Source organism: Eurytemora carolleeae, unplaced genomic scaffold, assembly GCF_000591075.1.
Source record: "Eurytemora carolleeae unplaced genomic scaffold, Eaff_2.0 scaffold1655, whole genome shotgun sequence".
Taxonomy (NCBI): Eukaryota; Metazoa; Arthropoda; class Copepoda; order Calanoida; family Temoridae; genus Eurytemora; species Eurytemora carolleeae.
In genome coordinates, this window is record NW_019397544.1 from 1 (window position 1) to 27,297 (window position 27,297).

Consider the following 27,297-nt stretch of genomic DNA (forward strand, 5'->3'; position numbering starts at 1 on the left):
TATAAAGTTTGATTAGAATTAGAGATGCCTGAGTGCTGAGAGCGTATAAGGAATTTTGAAAGATTTTTTTCATTTGAACAAAGTTTATTTAAATACATTTTTAGAATTTTGAATTTATTGTTAATATCAAATATTTTTTTGTTCGTTTAACTATTTTGAAAACTTTTTGACCAAAATTTGATAATTCATCATTGCCCTTAGTCTCAAAATTTAAAAACACTAGGCTATTCGCTTCGCGTCCATCTTCTAATTAAATTGTGAACATGTTCTTTTTGTTTACATTTTAAAACAAAGAAAAAGATTTCGCGGATTTTTAAAAAAAATTCGCGGATTTTCAAGAATTTAATTTTTTCACAAAATTAAAAACTTTTAAAACGCATATTTTTTATTTTTATCATTCGTAAACCTCACACAAAAAATTTGGGCCCGATCGGTTCAGCCGTTTTGACGTTTATTGGATACAAACAAACAGACAGACAAACACCCAAACACCACGACAAGCCAAATTTATATATAGACCTTACTATCTGGGTACGTATTAAAAATTCCAAACATTTCTGCTTTTATCAATAAGTCTTCAATTAAAGGAGTTATGATTAAAAACATATAAGATTTCAACCTTATGTGCAATTTAATTTAAAACCTCATTTTTAAATAATCATCTAATAAGTACATACAGCCACAGAAAAGGACAGTTCGAAAGACCGTACTTCGATAATAAATTTTAAATTCCCATAACCTACCAGTTTAATTAATAAAATACTTGAAACATTTATCTATATATAAATTTGGCTTGTCTGTCTGTCTGTTTATTTGTTTGTATCCAATAAAGTCAAAACGGCTGAACCGTTCGGGCTCAAATTTTGTGTGGGACATCACGTGACCACAGGGAAGGTTTATGAATGATAAAGATTAAAAAAGGTTTATGAATGATAAAAATAAAAATAAAAAATCCGCAAAATTTTTTTCTTCTTTGTTTTAAAATGTAAACAAAAAGAACATATTCACAATTTAAATAGAAGAAGGGCGCGAAGCGTCCTAAAATCCTAGTCTATATATAAATTTGGCTTGTCTGTTTGTATCCAATAAACGTCAAAACGGCTGAACCAATTTTTTTGTGGGACATCACGTGACCACAGGGAAGGTTTATGAATGATACAACTTTTTAAAAAATGTGTTTTAAAGGTTTTTAATTTTGTAATAAAAATTAAATTCTTGAAAATACGCGATTTTTTTTTTTAAATCCGCAAAAAATTTTTCTTCTTTGTTTTAAAATGTAAACAAAAAGAACATATTCACAATTTAAATAGAAGATGGGCGTGAAGCGCCCTAAAAGCCTAGTGTTAATATACTTTGCTTGTCTGTCTGTTTTTTTGTATCCAATAAACGTCAAAACGGCTGAACCGATCGGTCCCAAATTTTTTGTGGGACCTCGCGTGACCCCAGGGAAGGTTTATGGATGATCGAATTTTCAAAATTTGCTTCTAACAAAATTCGATTTTTGAAAATTTTGAAAATCCACAAATTTTTTTTTATAAAATCCGCAAAAATTTGTTGGTTTTTGACTTTTGTTTTACAATGTACACAAAGAGAACATGTTCATTGTTCACAATTGAAATAGATGATGGGCGCCGTAAAAACCTAGTTTATGTAAATATGTCATTTACTAGCGTGTGCATATACTTTTCGGGAGAAATTGTATACCTTAAATTTGAATTTGAGATCTAAATATTTCAAAACTTTCTAAACAAAAGTTAAAATTGTTGCACTGTAAAGTAGGGTATGAAGCATCCTAGCTTATTTGTAACATAATAATATCTTTCTGTTGGATTATATTTCCAAGATTTAAAGTAGGAAATAAGTTATACATACATGTGCAAATACTTTTTTGGCGATTTTGTGCTAAAATTTTAAATCCTCATTTCGATTTGAGGTATAACATTTTCAAAAATTAGATGGTCCGTTAAAAAATTTAGCTTTAACAAAGTTAAAATTGTTGCACTGTAAAGTAGGGTATGAAGCACCCTAGCTTATTTGTAACATAATAATATCTTTCTGTTGGATTATATTTCCAAGATTTAAAGTAGGATATAAGTTATACATACATGTGCAAATACTTTCCTGGCGATTTTGTGCTACAGGTATAACATTTTCAAAAATTAGATGGTTCTAGAAAAAAGAGCTTTCACAAAAGTTTAAATTGTTGCACTGTAAAGTAGGGCACGAAGCACCATGGCTTATTTGTAAATTGTAAAATAATATCTTTTTGTTGGATTATATTTCCAAGATTCAATAAGAAGTAGGAAAATGTCCGCTCTGCTCTGTTGCCATAAATTTTCCACCTGTCATAATTCATTTTCTTCCCTTGGCTAGAGCCACAGCCGGGGGGATAAAGAATTATTTTAATAGAATATAGGTTTATTTCTGTATTTTTACTTCTAATCTTATTCTTATTCTTCTACATTATTTTAATAGATTACAGGTTTATTTCTGTATTTTTATTCCTAATCTTATTCTTATTCTTCTACATTATTTTAATAGAATATAGGTTTATTNCTTCTGCATTATTTTAGTAGAATACAGGTTTATTTTGGTATTCTTTTTATTCCTAATCTTATTCTTGTTCTTCTATATTATTTTAATTATTTTATATTAATTATTATTTCCTTTTTTTCCTATCTTGTTATTTTAATCTTATTCTTGTTCTTCTAAACTAGCAATTTTGATAGAAAACAGGTCTATTTCTTTTATTCTCTTCTTAACATAATTCTTGCTCTTCTGAATCTGATACTTAATTTTCTTTATCTTTTTCTTGTTCATATTAATCTTATTCTTATTCATCTTAATCTGATTCTTGTTTTTCTTAATCTTATTCTTATTCTCCTTCATCTCATTTTTTTTCTTAATCTTATTCTTGTTGTTTTTCTTAACATAACTCGTATTCTTCCTAAGCTTATTCTTGTTCTTTTTAATCTTATTGTTGTTCTTCTAAATCTTATTCTTATTCTTCTTAATCTTATTCTCGTTCTTCTTAATTTTATTCTTGTTCTTTTTAATCTTTATTGTTGTTCTTCTAAATCTTATTCTTATTCTTCTTAATCTTATTCTCGTTCTTCTTAATTTTATTCTTGTTCTTTTTAATCTTTATTGTTGTTCTTCTAAATCTTATTCTTATTCTTCTTAATCTTATTCTTGTTCTTCTATATCTTATTCTTATTCTTCTTAATCTTATTTTTGTTCTTCTTAATCTTATTCTTGTTTTTTTTTAAAATCTTATTCTTTTTCTTCTATATCTTATTCTTGCTCTTCTTAATTTGATTCTTGCTTTTCTTTATCGTATTCTTATTCTTATTCTTTTTTATTCTTATTTTTCTAAATCTCTAAATCTCTCTCAACTAATATTTCAATTTTCAAATTAGTTCAAATGCAAATTAAATACGTATCTAGATTTATATACCCTTTTAAAGTTCATCTTTAGTGATATATCTGTCATTTCTAATAGGAACTAAAGATATATTCTCGAGGTATTCCCTATTTAAAAAAGAATGACATGTTTGATTCACAACGGTACCAGAAACAGCTTTGTCTGAACAGGAATAAATGAATTAAAATATTTTCTAAAGAAATTCTTTTCAAACCCTCTTAGTAATCTCAACAGATTCTTCATTTAAAGAAGAGCATAAAGGAATTGAGTCTTTGCCACAAACTCAGATTTTCTAATCCCTATATCATTTCAACCCAATGTCGTATACCTTTAATATTTCAAACTTAATAACTAACATAATTCATAGTTTGAAATATCAAAGGTTTACAACATTAGGTTGCAAAGATATTGGTAATAGAAAATTTGAGCTTGTGGCAAAGACTCAATGCCTTTACAACAGTACCCTTCAAACCTTCATCTGTACAAAAAAAAGATATCGTGGTTTTGCTATCGTGAAAATTGTTTGATTCTGACAATTTCCTACATTTTGTTTCTGAAGCAAAGATGCGCGAGGCACTGTAAAGAAAAACACAATAGAAAAAAACAAATTTGTAGAAAGAAGAATAGTGATAACTCATTCATTTTGGTTCTGGTAAAGCTTTAAAGGTAACCATTATATAAATCGGACATGCTAGTCCATAAATTGATGGTTAAGTGAACCAATATCATTTAAAATTCAGTGATGGTGATGGACCAAACCTCTGTAGTAAAAAAGTAGATGTTAGTTCCACATTTATTGAAAATATATTTCGGTCTGGGTTGACCCTCGTCAGTTCTAACGATATAATAACCATCAAAATCGATAAAAAAAATAAAAAAATGTAAAAATCACAAGAAGATAAACAAACAAAAAGATTATTCAAGGAGGGGTATTTAAAACCTTTTAAAGAATTGGACATAAAAAATTCTTTTTTTTAAAAAAACATACTGAATTACAAACACTCTACCACTGTCAACTAAGCAAAAAGAGAAAGTAAAATCTATGCGACATCACTGCTACGACTTTGTGATCTCGGATCTCCTCTAGTTCTGAATTTACTCATAATTTTGAGAAAATCAGATGTATCAGTTTAAATATAAGAACCTCTTTAATTAGTGGAGTTATGTTATTCTAAAATACGACAGGGGTCAATTTTCTTGGCATAGTCCCTTGCGAGGGCTAACTATGACAACTCCCATGGCGCGTTCAGACTTTTTACAGTACCCGGCCTAATCCTAGGCCTATTTGACCGACCCAACTGGCTTAGTCCACCGTGAATACGTGCAATTTTCTTTAGCTTAAAGTGCTACAGTCCCTTAAACGAAAAAGTATACTTAGAGGAGAATTGAATTAACTTCATAAATAATGGCATTTAATTATATAAACAGAAAAAAAGTTCGAATTAACTTTAAATTCCGCAGATTAAGCATGTATATTGGTTATATTAGGTTGAAAACAAAATAGTAACTTTTCACTATTTTAATACTTAAAAATTTTGTATGTATTTATTTCATTTATTTGTTTTTAAATACATTTTACTTAAAACTTTTGGTTTAATCATTGATAGAAAATTTAATTCCTCTATTGTAATTTCTAATGTAATTTAAAATAAGGAAAACTTCAAAACGAATTAGCTAGGTTTAGAAAAAAATCTATTCTATTTACAAAGAGAAATGTAAAAATTCAAATTAACTTCCATAGATTGAAACTTGAAAGGTTTTAAACAATCCTATTCTAATTTAGGAAAAAAAGCTTTTCAAATATCTACATACAGAAACAGAAAAATTCAAATAAATTTTTCTAGATTGAAAGCCAATATGTCGATTCCATTTAAAATAAAAAAAACCTTTTCACTGTAATTCTTTTAAAATTGTTCAATTAAAATTCATTTTACTTTTGAGTTTTTTTCTAAAGCCTTCTTTAGCTTTTATGTCAAAATTTCAATATTGTAATTTCTTCTGTAATTAAAAAGAAGAAAAGGCCTAATACAAGATCGTTATAAAATCCAAAGACATATACTTTGGAGAACAAAATTCAGAGGTAGCGGTTGAACGAACGGTTGAGTTCTAGTCAAGACTTAAGTATCTTCGACGTAGTTTGCAGAATAAGAAATACGAATTTTTTGCTTTCTTTATTTACAAATTTTTTCAACCTAAAGAAAAAAAATTTTTTTACTGTAAGTGTTTCAAAATTGTTCAGTCAACACAAAATGTAAAAAATATGAGTTTTACATTTCTTTTATCAAATTTGTTTTATTTGAGACTTTATTTTGATCCCTTTTTAGCTTTCAAGTCAACATTGAAGAAGTTTGTTCTCGCATTGTAATTCTATTAAATTGTTTTGAAAAATTCTATACAGAAACATAAAAATTAAAATTAGCTTCTATAAATTGAAAGCAAATATATTGGTCCAGGGGTGAATAACTTGGTCTGCTCTTCAAATTCTCATTTCATGTCCCCTCATATTAATCTGGAAGCTCTACTTAAGCTTACTGCCTAGCTAAATGGCTAATAGGTTTCAAAATTTATGATAATTCAAATGTCCCCCCCTCTCCCGTCTACTATAAACTTGAATAGAAACTCAATATAAAGAACTCAATAAAGGAAACTTTGCAAAGAGAAACTCAATATAACAAGCCAGATTGAATCGATTAAAGCACTAACTTTGCACGTACATTTATTTTACATTATTATTAAAATACAAACTGAGGATCAACCGAAGTTAATCCTGGAATCATAGATGGAGCTAATTATCCTCCTGGAGCTACTGGAGATGTTATCGACCGCTCTCCTCTAATACTTCATCAAGACTAACTCTCTTCTGGGGCACAAAATGGACGTTCAGTTTGCTTTCTCTGCCGACGAAAGCACCGTTATCCGTGCTTCCCAGATAAGGGTCACCAGGGTTTGAATCTCGTCCCCCTGGAAATTTCCTCTCCCCGTTGGTAACAGATGCAGAGTAACGGGTTAAATCATTATTATTTGTTTGTCCAGTTCTCAACTCATGATAAAACTTGGCTTGGGTTGAATGAACTAGAATACAATCTCCAACGTATATACATTTCTGGATGGGTTTACACTACATTAAATTTTGTATTTACCCAAAGTTGGTTCCATTTTTTAATTTCTCGATAAATGCAACCTTTAATTAAAGTTAGTGTTAACCTTTCTTTTTGTTTGTTGAAACCATAGATAAATTAAAATACAGATAGAAAACTATATGTCGTCTTTTCAAGGTTTAAGGGTTTTCGTTCAGAATAACCCAAAGGCAGAAGCCCAAAGGAGTTAAGCCAATGCCGCGCTGAATTAAAAGACAGAGAGAGAGAGCACTTACGTAGCTCCTTTAGGCTTCTGCCTCAGGGTTATTGTGAACGAAAATCACCTAGAGCTAGTTAAAAAAGACATCTAGTGTTCTATCTGTGTTGTTATTAAACTATGGTTGAAACTTACTTTCAAACAATATGACAAATAAATTGATTTATTAAAAATATTCTCATTAGAATTAATTTTAAATTGCATCTCATAACTGCACTACTTGCTACATTTCATGTGACAATTAAAGGGACTATCGGCGTAATCTAAATGAAAAAGTGATATGCATACTTTAATAATTAATAAACAAGAAAGAAAATAGACAGAATTTATCTCTTTACTTGAATTTAGAGAATTTGTCTCCACCATTGTAATATTTAATTAAGTTTTGTAAATAAGGAAAGTTGAGGTATTGACTGCACTGCCATTGTTCAGAAATCCACATTCAGTAAACAACTGCTATGCAGCCAACATGGTCCCAGCAGATAAATATTTTATTCCATTTCGAGAGAATTAATATCCCGTGTATTTTCCTGTAATTTGAAAATCTCAAGGATATTATTTCTCATAATTGTCCTGGGACACTATGAGAAATGATATCCCAGAAGATTTTCAAATTGCATGTCTAAGATTTACACTGAAAACAAGCATTTTTAAATTTATTTCTAAATACATAATATCAATTTTTAAAGTCTAACAGTAACAGGTGGCCTTTTCAGTACAGTTTGATAGATAAAACACTTTTCCTCCAGACTCAATCTTTATGGGATACATCTCTCTGATGTTCCTGGTGCTGGAGACTCTAGATTGTTGGTGAGTGACAACCACAGTCTGGTTCCCCACCACACTCATCCCAGAGTTCCTCACTCTCACCCCCCCCCCCTGTTCAACTCTACAGTTGTTATCTCCTTCTCCTTATCTACAACAGACAGCAACCTCTTTAACAGTAAATTTTCTGACCTTCTCTTTAATGGTTCTAATGTATTTATTTGTCAACAATATTAGCACTGAGACTATCGTCGGTCCTAGGGACCAGACACCTACTGGATTGTTTATCACTTCTTTGCTTGGCCCTTGAATGTGTCACATAGATTCCCTCAGATGTGCTCTCACACAATTCTATCTAAATATCCATCATTTCTGTAAGCCTTAGTCCACCATAAATAAGCCAAACAAACAATTGTCTTTCTAACAACCCAATAAGGAGTAGGAGAATCAGCATCCAACAAAAACTGCTAGATGGTACTGGTGCTGAACACATTAAACTTTTATTTTATTTTATCAAAGCTTTTCAGAATAATTGTTACTCTGCAGTACTGTTTAAGATTAAATGAATATTTTCCCTTTGGAACAGAGTTGGTCATACTGTAGATTGTCCAAAGATGAAGCCATTCCTTTCTCCTCTCTAAAATGTCGAACAAATTGTAATAACTAATAATGTTCAATTGGTGATCTGGACTCCAGCTGATCTTCAATAAAGTCTCTGAGTTGATTGAAGGCCTCAGATAGTTTTTTAGGCTGCCTTCCTTGATCTGTATGAACGCCTTAGAATCAGTAAAGCTAACTGATAAATCTTCCTTGATCTGTATCAACACCTTAGAATCAGTGAAGCTAACTGATAAATCTTCCTTGATCTGTTTAAACGCCTTAGAATCAGTGAAGCTAACTGATAAATCTTCCTTGATCTGTATCAACGCCTTAGAATCAGTGAAGCTAACTGATAAATCTTCCTTGATCTGTTTAAACGCCTTAGAATCAGACTGATAAATCTTCCTTGATCTGTATCAACGCCTTAGAATCAGTGAAGCTAACTGATAAATCTTCCTTGATCTGTATAAACGCCTTAGAATCAGTGAAGCTAACTGCCAGTTCAATTATCACTGACAAATTCTAGATTTTTTACAAAATTTTGCGGATTTTAGAGTTTTTTTCTTCGCGTTTTTTATGTTAAAAAAGAAATAAAATTATATAAGCAACTGCCTTGTGTATAATTTGGGAATCCTTTAAGGCTTGAATTTGAACCTCAAACAAACTAAATTAAGAAAAAATCCCGGCAAAAATAGAATGGTCTGTATTGCATAAATACATAATATACAGTTGTAGTCAGAAAATCATGGAATCAAGGGAATATAAAGAAGAAATATTATGTGTCTTTTTTTAAAAGATTGTTTTACCAGCAGCTTGAAAATTTATCTTTTCAGTAAAATGGGCCTGCAGGGGTTACACATTTTCAACAGAAATAATATTTTGCGTAATTTTTCTAAATGCCGCTGAAAAAAATCTATCTTTACACAATTTCCTTAGTTCCGTGTAAATTGTTCAAACTGGCAAAAAAAAGGTTTTACTCTCAAAGGTAGAAAAACTCGGGTTTGGAAATTAATTTCGATATATTTTATATCCTCTTCAGTCCTACAGAAAATGACCAAAATTATTACATTCCTTAGTTCCAATCAAATTCTTTTTTTTGTTTACATAAAAGTGTAATGCAATTTTAGGGGGTATCCCTCTAAAAATAGTTTTCACCTAAGTATAGTTTAATTTCCTCCCGGAAACTGTGGTGAACTTTATTTTCACAAACGAAGATGTTTCTTTCTAGATGAAAACCTGAAAATAAACATTTAATTTTTTTGTTCTTCAGATGTCATAAAATTAAAATTAGAATTTTATTTCGATTCCTATTTAACGTACATTTGGTTAGTAAAGGAAAATGGAAACGTTTTAATCAACGTTTTAAGATTAAATTTTATCTTCAAGAACAGAAAAATGCGTTTAAGGAGCTTCAAGCGGACAGCAATATTATTCTTCTCTGTCATTTCAATATCATCATCATTATCATCATCAAATTCATCATCTGGACTTCTTTATGTTGATCAACTGATCATATCATTTATCAGGACAAAAATTATGATGAGATAGAAGTATATATATTTTTTTCTGAGTTAGAAACTTTTAAAATTGACAGAACAGAAAATGTTTAAACGATTTAGTTTAGCTTTATCTTATTCTTAAGAAACTGAGCACTTTTGCCTCAAGATATAATTTTCTACATTTCAAGCTTGAACTATTTGTACAAGAAGAATTCATACGTTAAAGGTCAAAGGTCTATATTAGGTTGCAAAGATTTATAATTTGGAAAAATTTGTACCAAGTGTTCAGTTCCTTAATTTTTAATGTTTTTCCGTTTGAAAATGGTTTTCTTTTATTTGAGAATGTTTTGTCTAATTAAGATTTCAAGGGAACCGTTGTAATTCGGGTTGCCCATCTTAAAATGGAGGCTCACTTAGAATTACGTCAACAGTCCCTTAACTTTGCTAGAAAAAATATATAAAAAATAGATAATTTTTTTCTGAAAAGAAATACGAAAAATTGCCTAGAAATCTATACTGGGTAAGTACAAGTAGAAACCTTTAATATATATCATTATTTCTGTTATTATACTTTACTTTTTTACATTTAGGAAATCTCATTTTAGTGTTTAAAATTTTTTTACAGGTACTCAACACTTGCAGGGACTGACAATCCAAAAGTAGTATTTGATAATTTAAATGACCTTACAAAGGAATAGTAGATAAATATATGAAAACGAATGAATCTATTTTTGAACTAAAAACAGGTTGAAAAATTGTACTTTTCAGAACTTTATTTATGTTCTAAAGCTCACTTTTATTATATTTGCAAATAGTCTACAAGTCATAAGTGAAAAAGTGAAAAAAATACTAACTGTAATATAAACGCAAAAATAATAAAATAAGTAAATCTTTAGACCTACTAGATTATTTTGAAATTTTGAAAACCAATGAAACAATATCTGCTTAAAGATTAATATAAAACTGGAATCTTCATGTTTCTACGTTTTCACACATCAGGAAGATAAAGTTTAATTTTAATTAGAATTATAGATTCCCCCCTACATTTTTAATGGCAAATTAGCAAGTAAACAGACAAATACCCAAAATTGTTAAAGTTTTTTTCCATTTTAAAAGTTGCATAAGGTGGGGGGGGCTAAGGTTGTTTTAAGGCTTTTTCTTTTAAAGAAATTTTTACGATTTTTTTTTTGAAAAATTATTTTGACTAGTTTAGCTCCTTCTTCAGTGCACTTTTGGTCACAGTCACACGTTACAAGTATGGGTTAGAAGTAGTTTAGCTCTCTGCATCTAGTTCAACTATGTCTAGAAGTAGTTCAACTATCTGCATTTAGTTCAACTATGTCTAGTAGTAGTTCAACTATCTGCATTTAGTTCAACTATGTCTAGAAGTAGTTCAACTATCTGCATCTAGTTCAACTATGTCTAGAAGTAGTTCAACTATCTGCATCTAGTTCAACTATATCTAGAAGTAGTTTAACTATCTGCATCTAGTTCAACTATCTGCATCTAGTTCAACTATCTGCATCTAGTTCAACTATCTGCATCTAGTTCAACTATGTCGAGAAGTAGTTTAACTATCTGCATCTAGTTCAACTATGTCTAGAAGTAGTTCAACTATGTCTATATGGCCTATATCCAATAATTTTTTCCTCACTGATAATTAAAACTTTAATTCGGCAAAGATGGATGGAATCTCCTCTATTAAGATAAATGGATTAAAGCCGACACTGATTATTGTTGTAAATCAGAAGAATGAACATCTTCCTGCAGGTATACAGGGTTACCCACAAAACAAACAAAAAATGTTGAATTTTACTTACATGGTAATTCGGCCTTAATAATCCATATAGGCGGGGAGGGTTGACGTTCAAAAGATATGATAATGAGACGTGAACATTAATGATTTTATTTTTCCACTGATTTATAACTATAAATTTTTAAGATGGAACTCCGATTCTACAAATAACAAAAGAGTCGCTACAATTCAAATACAGGTTTATGCTTATAGATTAAATTATACAAAAATTTCAAATTAAAAAAAATTGTATTCATAAATGTCCGTACAATTGCAAATATCTAAGACTAAAATAATTTTTAGGAGTATACACGGAGAGCTGATTCTGGGAGCATGGTCTAAATATTTTTCGAAAGTTGTTTTTGAGAAACAAAATGCTTTGGCCCAAATTCAATCTATGAATGACAGAGCTGTAAGGTATTACGTTCAATTCAAACCAGTTTTTTTTTTTTTAACTGTAAACGTTATTTTGAGTAATCTTTTATAGAATGGCATGTCCGACCCACAACGGTACAATTGCATTAAACTTTCATATGGACATCCTTGAGTAGGCTGTCGTCGTTATACTTTAATCTGAAAAAGTGTTAAATTCTGACCATTTTTTCTCTCTGGCATAAATCTGTTACATATAGAGAACCCCCATTAAAAAAGAAATCAATATTAAGTTAGAAAAATAAGTTCAGACCAAACAATGATTTAAAGGTTTCCGTTGTGAATCGGATCTACCACTCTATACCCTTTAACACATTTATTTAGGATCGCGTATAACAATGTAAAACCTCGTTTTTTTGTGAAAAATGATAAATGTGATGATGACACATTAGAGGGAATACTGATAGGAACATATATAGGTAAAATCTATATATAAATTTGGCTTGTCTGTCTGGACCAAATTTTTTGTGAACATCACGTGACCACAGGGAAGGTTAATGAATGATAAAAATTTTAAAAAATGTGTTTTAAAGGTTTTTAATTTTGTAAAAAAAAATTAAATTCTTGAAAATCCGTGAATTTTTTTTTTTAAATGCGCAAAACTTTTTTCTTCTTTGTTTTACAATGTAAACAAAAAGAACACGTTCACAATTTAAATAAAAGATGGGCGCGAAGCGCCCTAAAAGCTTAGAAAGTTTTAGTTAGGCATAAACATGAACAGATTTCAACGTTAGTTACATAATAGAAATTCAGTTCAACGTGGAGATGTTTTGATTAAAAACATTTAAGATTTATATCTTTATTTTATTTTGACTTGGGTTAAATTGTGCGTAAAATTATTTTTGGGATTCCAACAGTATTTATTGAATATTACAAACAAAATTTTTTTCTTATAAAATATTTTATTAAGAAAAGAGGAAGCTGAAGCCTAAATTTATGAATATGCTCGGGGTTTGGGGTAATGAAAATCCAAAAACTGGAATCTGGAACGGACTATTTGGAAAGGTGGGTAATAATCACATTAATAAATAAACTTACAAAAACAATAACTTGGAGGAATTAAAAAAAATCATCCTAAAATATTATATATGAATAAAAATAAATTTGTATAATCTTGAACCCTGACTCATCTCTAAAAAAAATGAAATTATTGTCAGACGACAATAATTTCATTCCGTCTGCTCATTACAGTGTTGTATTTGTAATAAGAGGAAAAGCAAAACTGACAACTTAAAGGGACTAATTTCTAATTTCAAATGTCCCTCCGTGAAAAATGCCCAATTCACAATGTGGAGGATATTATCGTTTATTGGTTTAAAAATATTTAATTAAGATAATTCCTATATTTTTCTTTCAGAAGAAAAGCACAAGCAACTTTTGTAGAGAAACCACAAAAGAAAATAATCACCTTTAAATTTTAAACATTGACATTGAACAGACCAAGCTTTTGAGGGTACGGTTGTGAATTGAGCTTTGCCATCTTTTCATTGAGGTTCACTTGAAATTACGCGTACATTCCCTTTAACAGTTCGGACATTTTCAGAGCTGTGCCAGTTAATAATTGAAAAAACCTTGGCATTAGTTTTAATCAAAAGAAAGTTCGAAGACGACCAACATTACTCTTTTTATTGATTAAAAGGTTATCTATGATGAAGCAGATTTTGGTGTCGGCTATCTCGGATACTCAAGAGAAAGGTACAGAAGTCTTTTGTGGTTTGAATCTCCCTAAAAGGGGCTGATTCATTTGGTGTCCTGTCCCGTTTTACCCTATATAGTCTGTATGTTTACTATAAAGTAGTCAGCTCTAGTTGCTTAAAAGTCAGCCCGGTACTTTACGATAAAATTCGGTTCATTTCAAGTGCCAGGCCAACTGTTAGGGGAGCAGGGCAAGCTGTACAGTACACATACAGAGGCCAAAAGGGAGAGTACGCCAAATGAATCAGGTCCTTTTAGGGAAAATAAAGTGACTTGTACCACGATACTTAACCCTATTCCTGCTGGGGGGGGGGGGGTCAATTTGATTCCCCCTGTAGTTTTTTTTTACATAACTCAAAAAGTGTTGGTCTGAGGCTGTTGAAATTTTCTGACTTTTCTTACATACCCAAAGCCCTCCCTTTAGGCCTAAAACCGGGCTTTAATACTAACTGCCTGAGTCCTCAGGCACACTGCCTGAATGACTGCTTTTGCCTATAACAAACTAAATCTTTGTTTTGACCCACTTTCACTTGTCAGATTTTGATAAAATTTAGCTTTTTGGAAAGCCTATGACATAAGGAAACGGATTGCACAAGTTTTGCGGAAAAAAATTGCAAATTTTTTGCAAACAACCTGTCAAAGGAAATTTGCACATTTTTAGTTTTTCTTGATTAAAAATCAGGTTATTTAAAATTTTGCAAAATTTTGCATATTTGAAATGGCATGGTCAAGGGCTTTTCAAAAATGTATAATTTTTCATTTTTTGGACAAATTTTCTTTTGCAAACATTTTTACTATATAACTGGATTTTGCGATAAAAAATTCAATTTTTGCAAATCTGCAAATTTTTTTGCAGATTCTAAAAGTAGAGCACAAGAGCTTTCTAATGATGTATCATTTGTCATATTTGGACACAAAACATGGGACCCCCAGCATATCCTGGTTTTTAAGTACCCCAGCAGGGATAGGGTTAAGAGAAAGGTACAAAAGTTTGATTTTTTATGTTGTGAATCTTAGGATTAAGCATTTATCTCCATCTCCTGAAGACCTATGCACTATAATCTCTCTACATGGGACTGATTCATTTGGTGTACCGTCCGGTTTTTGCCGTATATAGCCTGTACAGTCTGCTCTAGCTGCTTAAAACTCGGCTTGGTACTTGAAATGAACTGGAGTTTCAAAGTATGTATTAGTTTAATTCCTTTTTGATATCTCGTGGTGATTATACTCTCATAACTTTAATCTAGGAATTAAGCCTTTATCCTCAAATTTAAAAGTGTTCACATGGATATCGATATAAAGCTTTCAAGATTAACAATATTCCACACAAAAGTTACGTTACTATAATGGGTAGAACGTTTCTATATGTTACAATCTCATAGACACAGTTTTTTACGAAGATCAGACATTTCAGAGATTAGAAATTTCTTGGATGAAACATTTTAAAGATTAGATATTTCATAGATGAGACATTTCATAGATTAGACATTTCATAGATGAAACAGTTTAAAGATTAGATATTTCATAGACGAGACATTTCATAGATTAGACATTTCATAGATTAGACATTTCATAGATTAGACATTTCATAGATTAGACATTTCATAGATTAGACATTTCATAGATTAGACATTTCATAAACATTATGCGAACAGAGCTTTTTATAGTCAGGATATTTTATAAATAGAACTTTTTGGCTAAAGAACATATCATCGGAAGACAATTAATTATAAATAATTTTTGTAAACATTATTACTGTTTAGGGCTGCTGTAACTACTTTTACTACAGCGTTAGGAGAAGCTACGTTAAACTGGGTGTCTAAGGTTAAAACATTTTAACTAGAAATTTAAACTGAATTTCAAAAGTTATTGTCATTTTTAACCCTATAAAGGCTGGGGGAGGGGCATCCTTTAAATTACTATTTCATAATTCTGAAAAGCCTAAAGATTTCTAGTTGTGTAAAAAAAACTAGAGGGGGGCGATTAGTGTTAAGGTTATATTAAATTTTGTTATTAACTAATTATGCAAGGGTTCAAATATTATTATTATTTAAATTTTCGTATTAATTTTCCATTTTTTTCTAAAATTTTTGTTTGAATTGAATAGTAATTTAGTATTTTTTTAGTATCCAGAAAAAACTTCACCCGCATATAACATTGTGAAGGTAATTCATTAATTTGTGCATCTTTTATTTAAATATATATATATATGATTTTTGTTTAAATTACGTTATAAAGATTCATAAATATTACGTATACAAACTCACAATAAAATACATATTTTATAAAATATTATATAAAGGTATTTGATGTGGCTTTATGGTGGGCTGTTGGATTAGGGTAAGTTTAGAAGATTTCTGAACAATTTTTCAGAAATTTTTTGAGTTGGGAATTTATACAGTCTTTGTAGCATATATTAATACAATGAAGACGACTTTCGATTTAAGTTTTAATTTATATCAAGCTTTCAAACAGCTTATAGACTGGATTCACATACCTGTCAATTTAAAAAGCTTCTCTTTAATTATTTGTAAACGTGTAATTCGAAGAAAGCTTGTTAACAATCAAAACATTAATAGAAAGGTCGTCTTCATTGTATTGACAAATGTATTTTTGTCAACCATTAACTATAAGACCCCCCGCCCATCCATGTAATGTCATCTTCAACTTAAAATCTCCTCTCGGAGAAAGGCCAAACCAAATAATTTCAGCCCGCATTCTCTTTGTACTCTGTCCCACGGAACTTCATCCATTTTGTTATTTTGAAATGATTAAAGTTAAACAAAAATATTTTCATACAAAGAATTAGTGACTTTCGTTAATTTTAATTGTCGTTTCTTTCAGAAGTTTTAATGTATAAAATAACGTCTTAGGACTTTCCGACAGTTTTAACCTACAGATCACCAATTAGATTGTAAGAATCTTTTCCTTATAAAGTTTGTAAACCTTTGTAATAATTATTTATCATTATACATTTCATTTTTTAGGAAATAAAGAGTTTTCTGCATTATCGATTTTGATTGGAGGGTTATTCCGTTGTCTACGTTGTTCATCGTTAAGAATCTTGTTCCTATCCGACAACATTTCGATCTACAGACCTGTCGTAGTTTCAAGAAAGCCTTAAGATGAACCCAACTACTCCTCTCCACGAGGATCCGCGCGACCTTCCTCCTGAAACCCCTCATCAGGAAGCTCAAAGATGTACAAGAAACAATCCTTGCAGAATGCAAGATTGCATAATATGCCCTACACCCACCAACCATGTTCGCGACCTAACCGAGGAAATGGGAACCAATGANTCCTCACCAATGCTTTTAAAACTGAAATCAAGGAGAACCGAATTCACGCTCTAAAGGCCTTATCCAATCAATACCTTCTCCTATTGAACTCCAACCTGGAGTTCTTCATGTACGATCGCTCCGACCTCGAGGCCTGTTACCAAACCGCAAATGACATCATCAACTCCCACTCCACCACCACTGCTGACCCCTCCCCAACCCCATTCAACAACCTCGCGCCAGTTTCAAACCTCCCAAGCTTGATACACCAGCCTGGAGTGGCAAGTCTGCAGATTTCTACCCCTGGTTGTCAACCATCCTGAACGGGTTCAACCTGACTCAAGCTGAAGATAATGTTAAAGTGGCTCTCACTCAGAACGCCATCCCCCTTGCCAAACGAGGACTGTTCAACAACATCATTGACTGGCCCACCTTCAAGGTCAAACTGATAGAAGAATTCGGGAGTATAGATATTTTCGGGAGAGACGTCAATCAAACATTCAACCTCCTCCCTCATTACGAGTCCGTCCAGGAGGTCGCTGAAGATCTCTCCCCCCAAAATCAAGACCCTGCAAGCCAACCTGGAGATTATGCAGACCTTTCAGGACGAGGAAGATCTTCACAGCGTTGCCCTCACCCAGCCTCTGGTGCAAAACATTATGAAGAGCCTGCCGTCGGAGATGAGACCATCCTTCAACGATCAGTTCTCCAAGTTCCGTAAACAATGTCCAGCCAATGTCCGACCTCCAACTACCTTTAGGTTCCTCGCACAGTTCGTGGAAGAATTAGAGAAGAATTATCGATCCACTCCTTATCACTATGACCTCGACCTTGCTCTCTCAAACATAGGGGTCAAAGTGGTCAGACAGGGAACCTCTAAGCCTAAACCGCGGCCTCCGAATTCTTCTGACCCACAGAGATTCCGTCCTCCTAAACCCTGCGCCATGTGTACAATAATTGGGTTTGAAGCCAATCACTTTTCCCTCAGCAAATACTGTGGATCTGGTAGACTGAGCTCACCTGAGATCCTCAAGTTGATCTTTGACAATAACCTCTGTTTCACCTGCACTCAGGCTCACGGCAGTAGTTTTAAGTGTAAGCTTACTCTCACGAACGGAACCTCTAGAGTGTGTACCAAGGGATGCTTGCAGCATGGAGTCCCTGTGAACAAAAGGGCTTGCATGCACAACAACCAGGCCCACTTTGTCACGATCCCCAAGGTCAGCGCCAACCAGTCTGTTCCCTTGGTCGAAACCTTGAACCTGGGCGGGACGAAGATAGGAATCCAGTATGACACCGGCTGTCAACTCAGCCTCATCTCCAGGTCAGCTCTTTCGACAATACCTCAATACATGTACTCCCTGGGACCCTCGTACAAGATGAAGGTGCTTACCTACTCGGGGAAAGCAAGAGTTATCCTCACCACTGAGGTCAAGCTGAAGCTACTCGGGAAAACCCTGAGGCTAGTGACAATAGAGGACGACCTCAACAACGGTTCTGGATTTTCGTTAAGAATCTTGTTCCTATCCGACAACATGTAACAAATTCAAGAAAACACGAAGACGATTACCAATGTGTAGCGCAGTTGACCGCGCAAGATTTACAATACATAAAAATATATCCGCTCAAAATGTGTCTCCTCATGTCCCCCCCCTTCACCGCCTCTACTCGTGGAGAACAGCGTCAGTTAGCTTTAGAACTTTGAGAACACCTCCGATCAGGAACTACTAACTCATACTGCCGCAGATGCCTACTCTAGCAACAAATGCTGCTAATGTCTAAGCCTCCAGATGTCCAAATCCACAAAACAGTCGCATGTCCTGTGGTATGAACACAAAGAGAACATGTTTACAATTAATTTAGAAGATGGGCGCGAAGCGCCCTCTAAGGCTAGAAAGAAGGGCGCGAAGCGCCTTGAATTTCTAGTTATGGTAAATTTGATTTCAAAGTAAATTATATTTGAGTAAAAGATTTTTCAAACTGAATTAACTGCTATAAGTCTATATCTAATACAGTATATGGAAGAAGACATTCAAAACTATCACCAACTGTCATGTTTCGTGGGGACACCTTGTAATTTTTCCAGCTACAGATTAAGTTTTGTTCTATCAATGAGCATATTGCAAATGGAAACCATAGTGTTCCAAGTTTTATAAAATATATATATATGACCAAAGGTATATGCAAAGATGGCACTGTCTGATTTTACAACCGGTACCCTTTACAAGCTAAGTCTGATTAAATATAAATTAGATATCCATTATTATTTAATTTCATTTGCGGTTTCTCTGCGAAAGGAACTTGCGCATTTCTTGCTTATAAGAAGCAATGGAGGAACTATTAAAGTTAAACACTTTTAAGTCAGAAAATCGACAGTGTTCTCAATCTTTTTGATAAATATAGGTTTCAAGGGTATCATTGCGTTTCGGACATTGCCATTTTTTGCATGGAGGGTCAATTGAAAATATTCATAAAGTTTCTTTAATACATGATCTTCAGTACCATAGCTACCGGTATCATTCTAGCAGGAATGAGCTTTCTTGGAAACTATATGGGTAATCCACAGGTAAACTTGTAGTTGTACAATATATGGGTAATCCACAAGTAAACTTGTACTTGTACTTGAATATAAGAAATGTAAAGTTTTCATACAACACAACTTGTTGGAGCACTTTAATTCCGTCATTCGTCAAATTTTGTTAGATAAATTCAAGGTTATAATGTAAGGAAAGTTAATTGCAGTTGCGTATACTCTGCGTACATATTGAAATCAGTTCTCTCTTGGTGGAATTTGTAATCAAGAATAGATGCATCAGTGTTCGTTTAGTATCCCATGAGGTTAAAAGCATTTAATTTTGATAATTTTGATAATTCACATAATAGTTTCCTATGACTAGAATATTTCATTGATTATTTATGTGAAAGATGGATCCCATGTCAGGTTTCGACATCCGTCTTGTGTTTACATTACCGCCAGTAGAGACAGTACACTGCAGTACAAAAGATGCGTACACCTCAGAAATAACTTTCCTTGCATTAAATCCTTGACTAAATTTATCATTCATCAACACCTGAAGAATCGAGCTACTCGGTTGAATTTGGCTCCGGCGCTCCAACAAATTTTGTTAGGTAGAGTGCATTACTTAAGGAAATTGAGCCTTTGCCACAAACTCAAATTTGCTAATCCCAATATCTGTGAAACTTGATGGTGGAAACCTTAGACTATTTGATCACACTGAAATCATAGTTTGAAATATGAAGGTGTACAACTTTGGGTTGCAAAGATATGGATAGGGATTTTTTGGCAAAGACTCGATTTCTTTAGTTTTTGCACATTTTTACACAATTTTAATAGTTTAGAACCCTTAGTAAGCCTGGGGGGGGGAGGGTAGGGGGTCATTTGTCTTTTTTCGCTAAGGCTCTAATTTTTCACATGAAACTTATTGTTGTTTAAGAAAAATTTTATTATCAAGTGCAAAGGGTAACACTTCTGCAGGTGAAATATCACTTTTATGTAAAGTGAAACATAAAAAGATATTTCATCCTTCATCCAGCCTTAGCAAGACAAAAGTTTAAAGGGATACCAGTCATGCTACTTTATGAATGAAGACTTGAAATTTTCGTTTAAGGCCCTTTTTTCAATAATCAATTTTTTTTAGCATGATTATGTGATTATTATGCTCATGCCGCTGATGTTAATAAATGCAGAAGGAATGCCAGAGTGGTTTTTAAGCAAGAATAAAAGAGGTGAACATAATAAAAATGATGATAATTGATTAATTATAATTAATTATAATTAATATAATGATAATAAAAGATAATAAATCAATTACTAATTATGATTATTTGTAAAGCAAGCAATGATAACTAGAAAACAATGGAATAGGAAAATGACAATATAGCAATATATAATTGTATTTGAGTTGCTGCAAAGCAAATACTTTAACTAGACACTTATTAAATCACTAATTTAGTGAAATGTGTTTATACTGCATAATTGCTGTGTCTTAGGCTCATTGGACCTTTAAAGTCACAACTTGATTCTAAAAGTCGTCTTCCTATTCCAGAGTATTCTGGTTATCACTTTAATATTACAGAATTATGATCAATAATGATTTTTATTAATTTGACGTAAAATATAAACTAAAAATAGCTACAGAAGTTAATAAAACCAATATTTGTAGTTTAATGAACTTAAAACAAGAGTTAGTAAAAAATTCCCTAATTTTTATATTCAATGAATTATGAAAATTATCAGTATATAATATATATATCAATATCAATATATAATATATATATTGATCGAAATAAATGAATTTAAGAAAACATTTCATTATATTTCGTTCTAATTTCAAAAATTGCGTATCTTGCCAAGTGAAACTGTATTAATTGAGATAATTAAAAATTGGTTAAATCTTAAGACGACTTTTTAAATTTTCTGAATATAAACTAAAAATATAAAATAGAGGAATAGATAGTGAGCCGGAATACTGATAAACTGCGATACTGCGAAGCTGTACTTTGTTATACAGTACAACAATTATTGTATTGTACTGTTAAATTTACATTTTGTGAACATTTTAACTACTTTTAAGGCTGAAAAAGGGTTTTGGAAGAATGATGTGGAAAATATCGTCATTTTTCTATCTGAAAAAGTATTCAGTTCTAACAATGTCCTCTCTTGTTTTCGCAGCATAAATGCGAAAGTCACAATTATATGGAGAAAACTCATTTAAAAAATTTGGCATCGAGACAATCAAGGTTTTTCATTCATTCCATGGATAAGAGAGTTACAGAGATCGATTAACATCTATAATATGCGATATTTTCCACAACATGTTCTATTGTGTACAAGTACTGTACACGACCAATCAGGAGACATCTGTATTCAGAGATATTTAAGGATCCTTTAAATAGGAAATGCAAAATCTTTAAAAATAGACAATATTCATAAACGTTATATTTTATGATTAAAATTGGAGTATTTCTGTAAAAGTTGTAAAACTGAATGCAACAAATGGCCGTGAGATGTCAGTCAAAAAACATTACATGGAGCCGTAGCATGGCGTGCCGGGACACTATAGGCCTGCTCAGCCTATCCAGGTGGAGTGTATGAGTATGTGTAGTCTGTGAGACTGTGATTCATTCATAAATCGGATATTTCTCTCCAAAAATAAAGAGTTACCTAAAATTATGTTTACAGTCCCTTTAAATTGAATGTTCTCAGTTTACTCTGTAAGTATTCTGCTCTTGAGCTGGGGGATAGGAGCTGCTTTTCTTACCAATGCATTCTCATGTAATTTAAGGTTAATATACAGTTTTTATGAAGTTGTTCATTCACTATACCACTAAGCGCACCCTGCTAATTCTTAGGTGAGAGTTCTAAAAATCACTCCAGTCAAGACCAAAAGTTACTTAAGACTGCATTATTTGCTAAAATAAATTATTAAAAATGTTTCTCTTTCTTGATTTAGACTTTGATTTACTTAAAGAATTGTTTAAGAAAAGCCAAACAAAAATATTTCTAACATGAATTGATTAAATTAGTAGTGCAGAGATAAACAAAATATTTCAAATAAAAGTTGTTGTCTAAATATTTAACTATAAAAATTGTTAAAAAATAATGTCCTAATGCTAATTGACAAAACTGAGTTTAGAGCTATCCTTCTACAACCATCCTATGATAATCCACTGGAGACTGCCCAACAAATATATGAAGAAAATAGGGTATCCATATATTTATTTGAATTTTTTTCTTTCAATTTATAATTAAATATTCTTTTAATGCAAACTTTATATATGCCACAAGAAATTATTAAAGAAATAAGACTGAATTGAATGTATCGTGAATAAGACTGAATTGAATATATCGTGAATAAGACTGAATTGAATATATCGTGAATAAGACTGAATTGAATATATCGTGAATAAGACTGAATTGAATGTATCGTGAATAAGACTGAATTGAATGTNTCCTGTTATCTCCTGTTATCTCCTGTTATCTCCTGTTATCTCCTGTTATCTCCTGTTATCTCCTGTTATCTCCTGTTATCTCCTGTTATCTCCTGTTATCTCCTGTTATCTCCTGTTATCTCCTGTTATCTCCTGTTATCTCCTGTTATCTCCTGTTATCTCCTGTTATCTCCTGTTATCTCCTGTTATCTCCTGTTATCTCCTGTTATCTCCTGTTATCTCCTGTTATCTCCTGTTATCTCCTGTTATCTCCTGTTATCTCCTGTTATCTCCTGTTATCTCCTGTTATCTCCTGTTATCTCCTAGAGTTTAATCTGAAAATTTAAATCCAATTCGACACATTTCAAAGAAAAAATGAAATCAGCAATATCAAATTGAACTTCAAATATAGATTTCCAAGTCGTGGATATATACAAATAGATCTGTTCTCTGTCACTATATTGTGATGTACATTGTACAATTTAATATCCAAGGTTGTTCTTCTGATGAGTTCTGCACAGTACTATGAAACCCTGAAGTCATCAAGAGATCCATGGCAAAGGAAAATGGAGAATTTTAGATATTTTAATCCATTGGTAAACTATAAAAACTATCACTAGTATTACAAGAACTAAAAGTGTAATTTTAAGTGACCCTTCAAGCTGTGATGGCAGCAGTGCCAGATTTAAAAACTATCACTAGTATTACAGAAGTAAAAGTGTAATTTCAGGTGACCCTTCATGCTGTGAATGTGATGGCAGTGCCAGATTTTAAAAGATAACTTTCACAAACACCTTAATTAGATCAAAACATGCGGAAGATACCGTCGTTTCCCTGATTCAAAAAGTGTTTATTTCTGCGAATTTCTCCAGTCTTTCTTTAAAAAAGTTTTTTTTATAGAGACACTGCAAATTAAAATGAAAAGTTTAAAGAAAGAACAAATCGAGCAGACAAAGCTTTCAAGGGTACCTTTGTATATCAGGCATTGACATTTTTTCATGGATGGTCACTTGAAATTATTAAGCTTACAGTCCCTTTCAGAGAGCAATCTCATTTCCCAAAAAAAGAAAGTCTAAGACAAGAACAGACTGTCATTAATGATAATTGAAGATACAAAAATAATGATGTGTACCCAGTGTACCCAGCAAAAACGCGCTGGGTCCACTAAACAACGGGCTCACCAGACGGTCTGGTACAAAACAATTTGTATTAAGTAAGTAATATCTAGACTGGCAAATTCTTGTATCGTTTCGGATCATGCTAAAAGAATTTGCAGATGGGAGCTATTCTGAACATCATGTCTTGATCTTGTAGTTGTAAACACAAATTCCATTTTATGTAAATGTAAAGATGTGATAATAAGAAGCAACGGATCACATCGCAGTAATACCATTCGGAACTTTTTTTCAGTTTGACATGATACATTTTGAAAGAATAAGTTATCAATTAGCATAATCTCTAAACTTTCTAATTTTCAATTTTATAGATCATGTTCAAAAAAAGGTTTAAAAATGTTATTTCTTCCTTTTCAGGAGGAACCATTGAATGAGATTATGATGGGAATAATGAAGGGGAATGGAGAAGTTTTGATTATAACAAAGGTGGTCAAATAACCTTGAAATTTTTATATTTTTAATGGTTTAAAGGGAGTGTCATGTGGCTATAGACAGTAGACATGGTAGTTGAGCTGAGAATGCAGTATTGTAGATAAATGTGAAGGACTTATTTAACATCTATCAGACTTTATTGCGGTGCACATTTTTATTTCCTCACCCTGTTCCTAAACAATAAATTAGTTTATTGTTGATTTTTGTTACATTTTTCGTATGCACACTTCAATTCTGATTTAAGCAATACCCATATTTAATTTTTCATGATTACTTTTTTTTTAAACAACAACTATTTCTTTAGGATGTTTCTTTATTTCTGATTCAGCTTATTCCTGCATTCTCAAAACGATCAACTCCGGCCTTCTATATAGCAAAGGTGAAATTATTAAAGGGATTGTCTCTGTAATTTCAAGGGACCCTTCAATTAAAGAGGAATATTTCCGATTTTTTCGGTAACCTTGAAAGCTTAATCTGATGAATAATGTGAAAGATTTCGACGTTAAGTGCTTAATTCTCATGATATCTACATAGAGAAAATCTCGAGTATCTAACATATTCTTCATCAGTAAATCGTTTTTGGAGATTTTTTATTTTAAATATCTTCTCTTCATGAATTTATTTATTATCGTGATATCTGAAATAAATTACCTAATTACTTACTGAATGGAAATTATGTAAAATGTCTCTCATGCACGTGACCCGACAATACATTTACATTTTTTTAATTCGACATTGAATGTTATTTTTAACTTTGTAGATCCATATTTGTTTACGTTTAAATTATTTTGAAAAACGCTCGTTTCGTTATGAAAACGACAGCGAAAAATCGAAAACAAAACGATCGTTTTTAAACGATCGTTTTTTTTTAAAAATCGTTTTATCAAAATCGTTGTTTCGTTAACGATCGTTAACGACAACTCTTCGTTACGATCGTTAACATCATTGTAAATAAAATTTTAATTTTCAAAACGATAGTTTTTAAAAAAAGCGATCGTTTTTTAAAAACAATTTCGTATAAAAAACGGTCGCAAATTGTTTTATTAAAAAGATCGTTTTTGTTTTTGTTTTCTAAAAGTTCTTAACGAGTGGGTCGTTTTTTAAAAACGATCGTTTTTTCCGAAAACGAAATGATCGGTTTTAGAAACGATTTGAAAAAAATTAAACAATTTGTCCCAAATCTGCAAAATGTGGAAACACAAACCTCGCCATGTTGATATATCTTCATGTTTATTTACGAATTGTTTATATAAAGTTGACTTTCTAACAATCCTGTTTTTATCATTTATATTTACACTATAAGAATATTCAGGAACCAATAGGATCCTACTATGGTAGTATGGTTGTTCAGAAACAATCTAAATGGGAAAAGGATTTGAATATGCACATTCTAATCTGCAAACAGGTAAAAATAAAACACAATTTGACCAGTTAAACAAAGATTTTTTCACTTTTTCTCTTTTGTACTTTTTTCGGTGAATGCGAATTACAAACGAAAAAATATTACAAGGCACACCTTCAGTGACCCTTCATCCATAAAGTTGCATGTCTGAACCTTCATTTATAGAAACCTATCTTTGTTTTTTATATGTGCAGCATAGTTTTAAATTCCTTCTTTTCTCTTCTGCGAAAATCCGAAATTGTAAATAATCAGTTTTAAGCTCCAACAACAAAGATTTAAAGAGGGTACCGTTGATAGTTAGACATGTACCTCTATAAAACCTAAAAAATGTCTACTCCCTTCAAGAACATATTTATATACATAGGCTGGTTTAGAGCAGAAGGTTTGGAATTCTTTATCAAAAACTCTCTATTTTGAGGGGATTTCAGATACGGTAAATAATATTGATTAAAAAGGAATTGGGTCTTTACCACAAACTCAAATTTTCTCATTCCTATATCTTCGCAACCTAATCTTGTAAACCTTTGATATTTAAAACTTTGATTATTTGATCTCACAGAATTTATAGTTTGAAATATCTAAGTCTACAACATTGGATTGCAGAGATATTAGGATTAGAAAATAAGAGCTTGTGGCAAAAACTCAGTTTCTTTTAGTTAATTTTAACTTTTGGTTGCTTACCAATATTGTTAAAAATTCATTATTTAACAAATTAGTTCAACAATTGTGTAAAATTTTTTGTAGCTTCCAAGGAGCATTATTATATTAAAAGCAAATAAATAACGCCAAGGACTATACAGGGGGACCCATATACCTGTGGAATAGAAAGACAACTGTTAAACTCAAGTTTGATATTTTAAGGTCCACATGGAAGACAAAAATTTTGCATTGTATACATGTATTTAGACTACTAGTTAAACTGTATTTGCTTTTAAACAACATTGAAAACATAAAAGATTACTGAAATGTCGAGGCCGTCCTTTTAATCCACAATTATTTTGGTTCTGTAACTTGTATTATTTCGAGTTTGTACTTTCAGTCTGTCAAAAGCAAAACCCTCCGTGTAAATGTTTAAAAAACGAAGCACAAATGTCGGATGCTCAATACTAACTTTATCAAATTTTTATTGTCTTCATCAAAAAATTTTTCTTTCAGGAAAAGTTAAACCTCGAACATCTTGTTATTCCTTTTGCTATGCTTGCAGTTGGATTCTTCCTGGGCTTCATAGGAAATATCTTGTTCACACTTTTATAAATGATTTTTAATTTTATAATCAAGGGCGGTGTCTGATATTTTCCAAGGGGGGGGGGTGGTATTAATTGAAAATTTTTTTATAACTCCCACCAAAAAATAAATTGTAAAAAGGTATTTTAACATCCAAATGTATAGTGGGCAGGAAATATGGTCCCCCACTTTTAAATTTGCCCTGGAATATTTTTTTAATCCCAAAATAACCATATTTGAAATTTACGGCGCACACAAAAAAATCAAACA

The 27,297-nt window shown here is 31.8% G+C and overlaps 2 protein-coding genes across 2 annotated transcripts; one reads left to right on the plus strand and one right to left on the minus strand.

Moving 5' to 3' along the window:
• Positions 1–7,653: 7,653 nt before the first annotated feature.
• On the minus strand, positions 7,654–9,003 carry LOC111714824 (uncharacterized). The gene is made up of 3 exons (XM_023490027.1): positions 9,000–9,003; positions 8,555–8,655; positions 7,654–8,511 (listed from the first exon to the last, which is right to left on the minus strand). Exons 1-3 carry the CDS (start codon positions 9,001–9,003, stop codon positions 8,044–8,046), a joined length of 573 nt encoding a protein of 190 aa, XP_023345795.1. The 3' UTR covers positions 7,654–8,043.
• Positions 9,004–11,324: 2,321 nt separating this feature from the next.
• On the plus strand, positions 11,325–27,057 carry LOC111714825 (glutamate receptor 3). Its single transcript, XM_023490028.1, has 19 exons — positions 11,325–11,412; positions 11,585–11,636; positions 11,741–11,854; positions 12,194–12,288; positions 12,780–12,874; positions 13,509–13,564; positions 15,328–15,388; positions 15,691–15,729; positions 15,867–15,904; positions 19,342–19,408; positions 20,502–20,589; positions 22,070–22,148; positions 22,500–22,569; positions 23,289–23,390; positions 24,327–24,395; positions 24,706–24,780; positions 25,714–25,806; positions 26,168–26,236; positions 26,959–27,057. Exons 1-19 carry the CDS (start codon positions 11,325–11,327, stop codon positions 27,055–27,057), a joined length of 1,449 nt encoding a protein of 482 aa, XP_023345796.1.
• Positions 27,058–27,297: the final 240 nt, after the last annotated feature.

Coding starts and splice junctions, on each gene's coding strand:
- LOC111714824 (XM_023490027.1), bottom strand. Junction 8,512..8,554: donor ATTCTAAGGCGTTGATACAG/ATCAAGGAAGAT, acceptor GCGTTTAAACAG/ATCAAGGAAGATTTATCAGT.
- LOC111714825 (XM_023490028.1), top strand. CDS start 11,325: ATGGATGGAATCTCCTCTATTAAGATAAATGGATTAAAGCCGACACTG. Junction 12,289..12,779: donor ACTGATAGGAACATATATAG/GTAAAATCTATA, acceptor TATTTTATTAAG/AAAAGAGGAAGCTGAAGCCT. Junction 20,590..22,069: donor TTTAAGCAAGAATAAAAGAG/GTGAACATAATA, acceptor GAATGTTCTCAG/TTTACTCTGTAAGTATTCTG.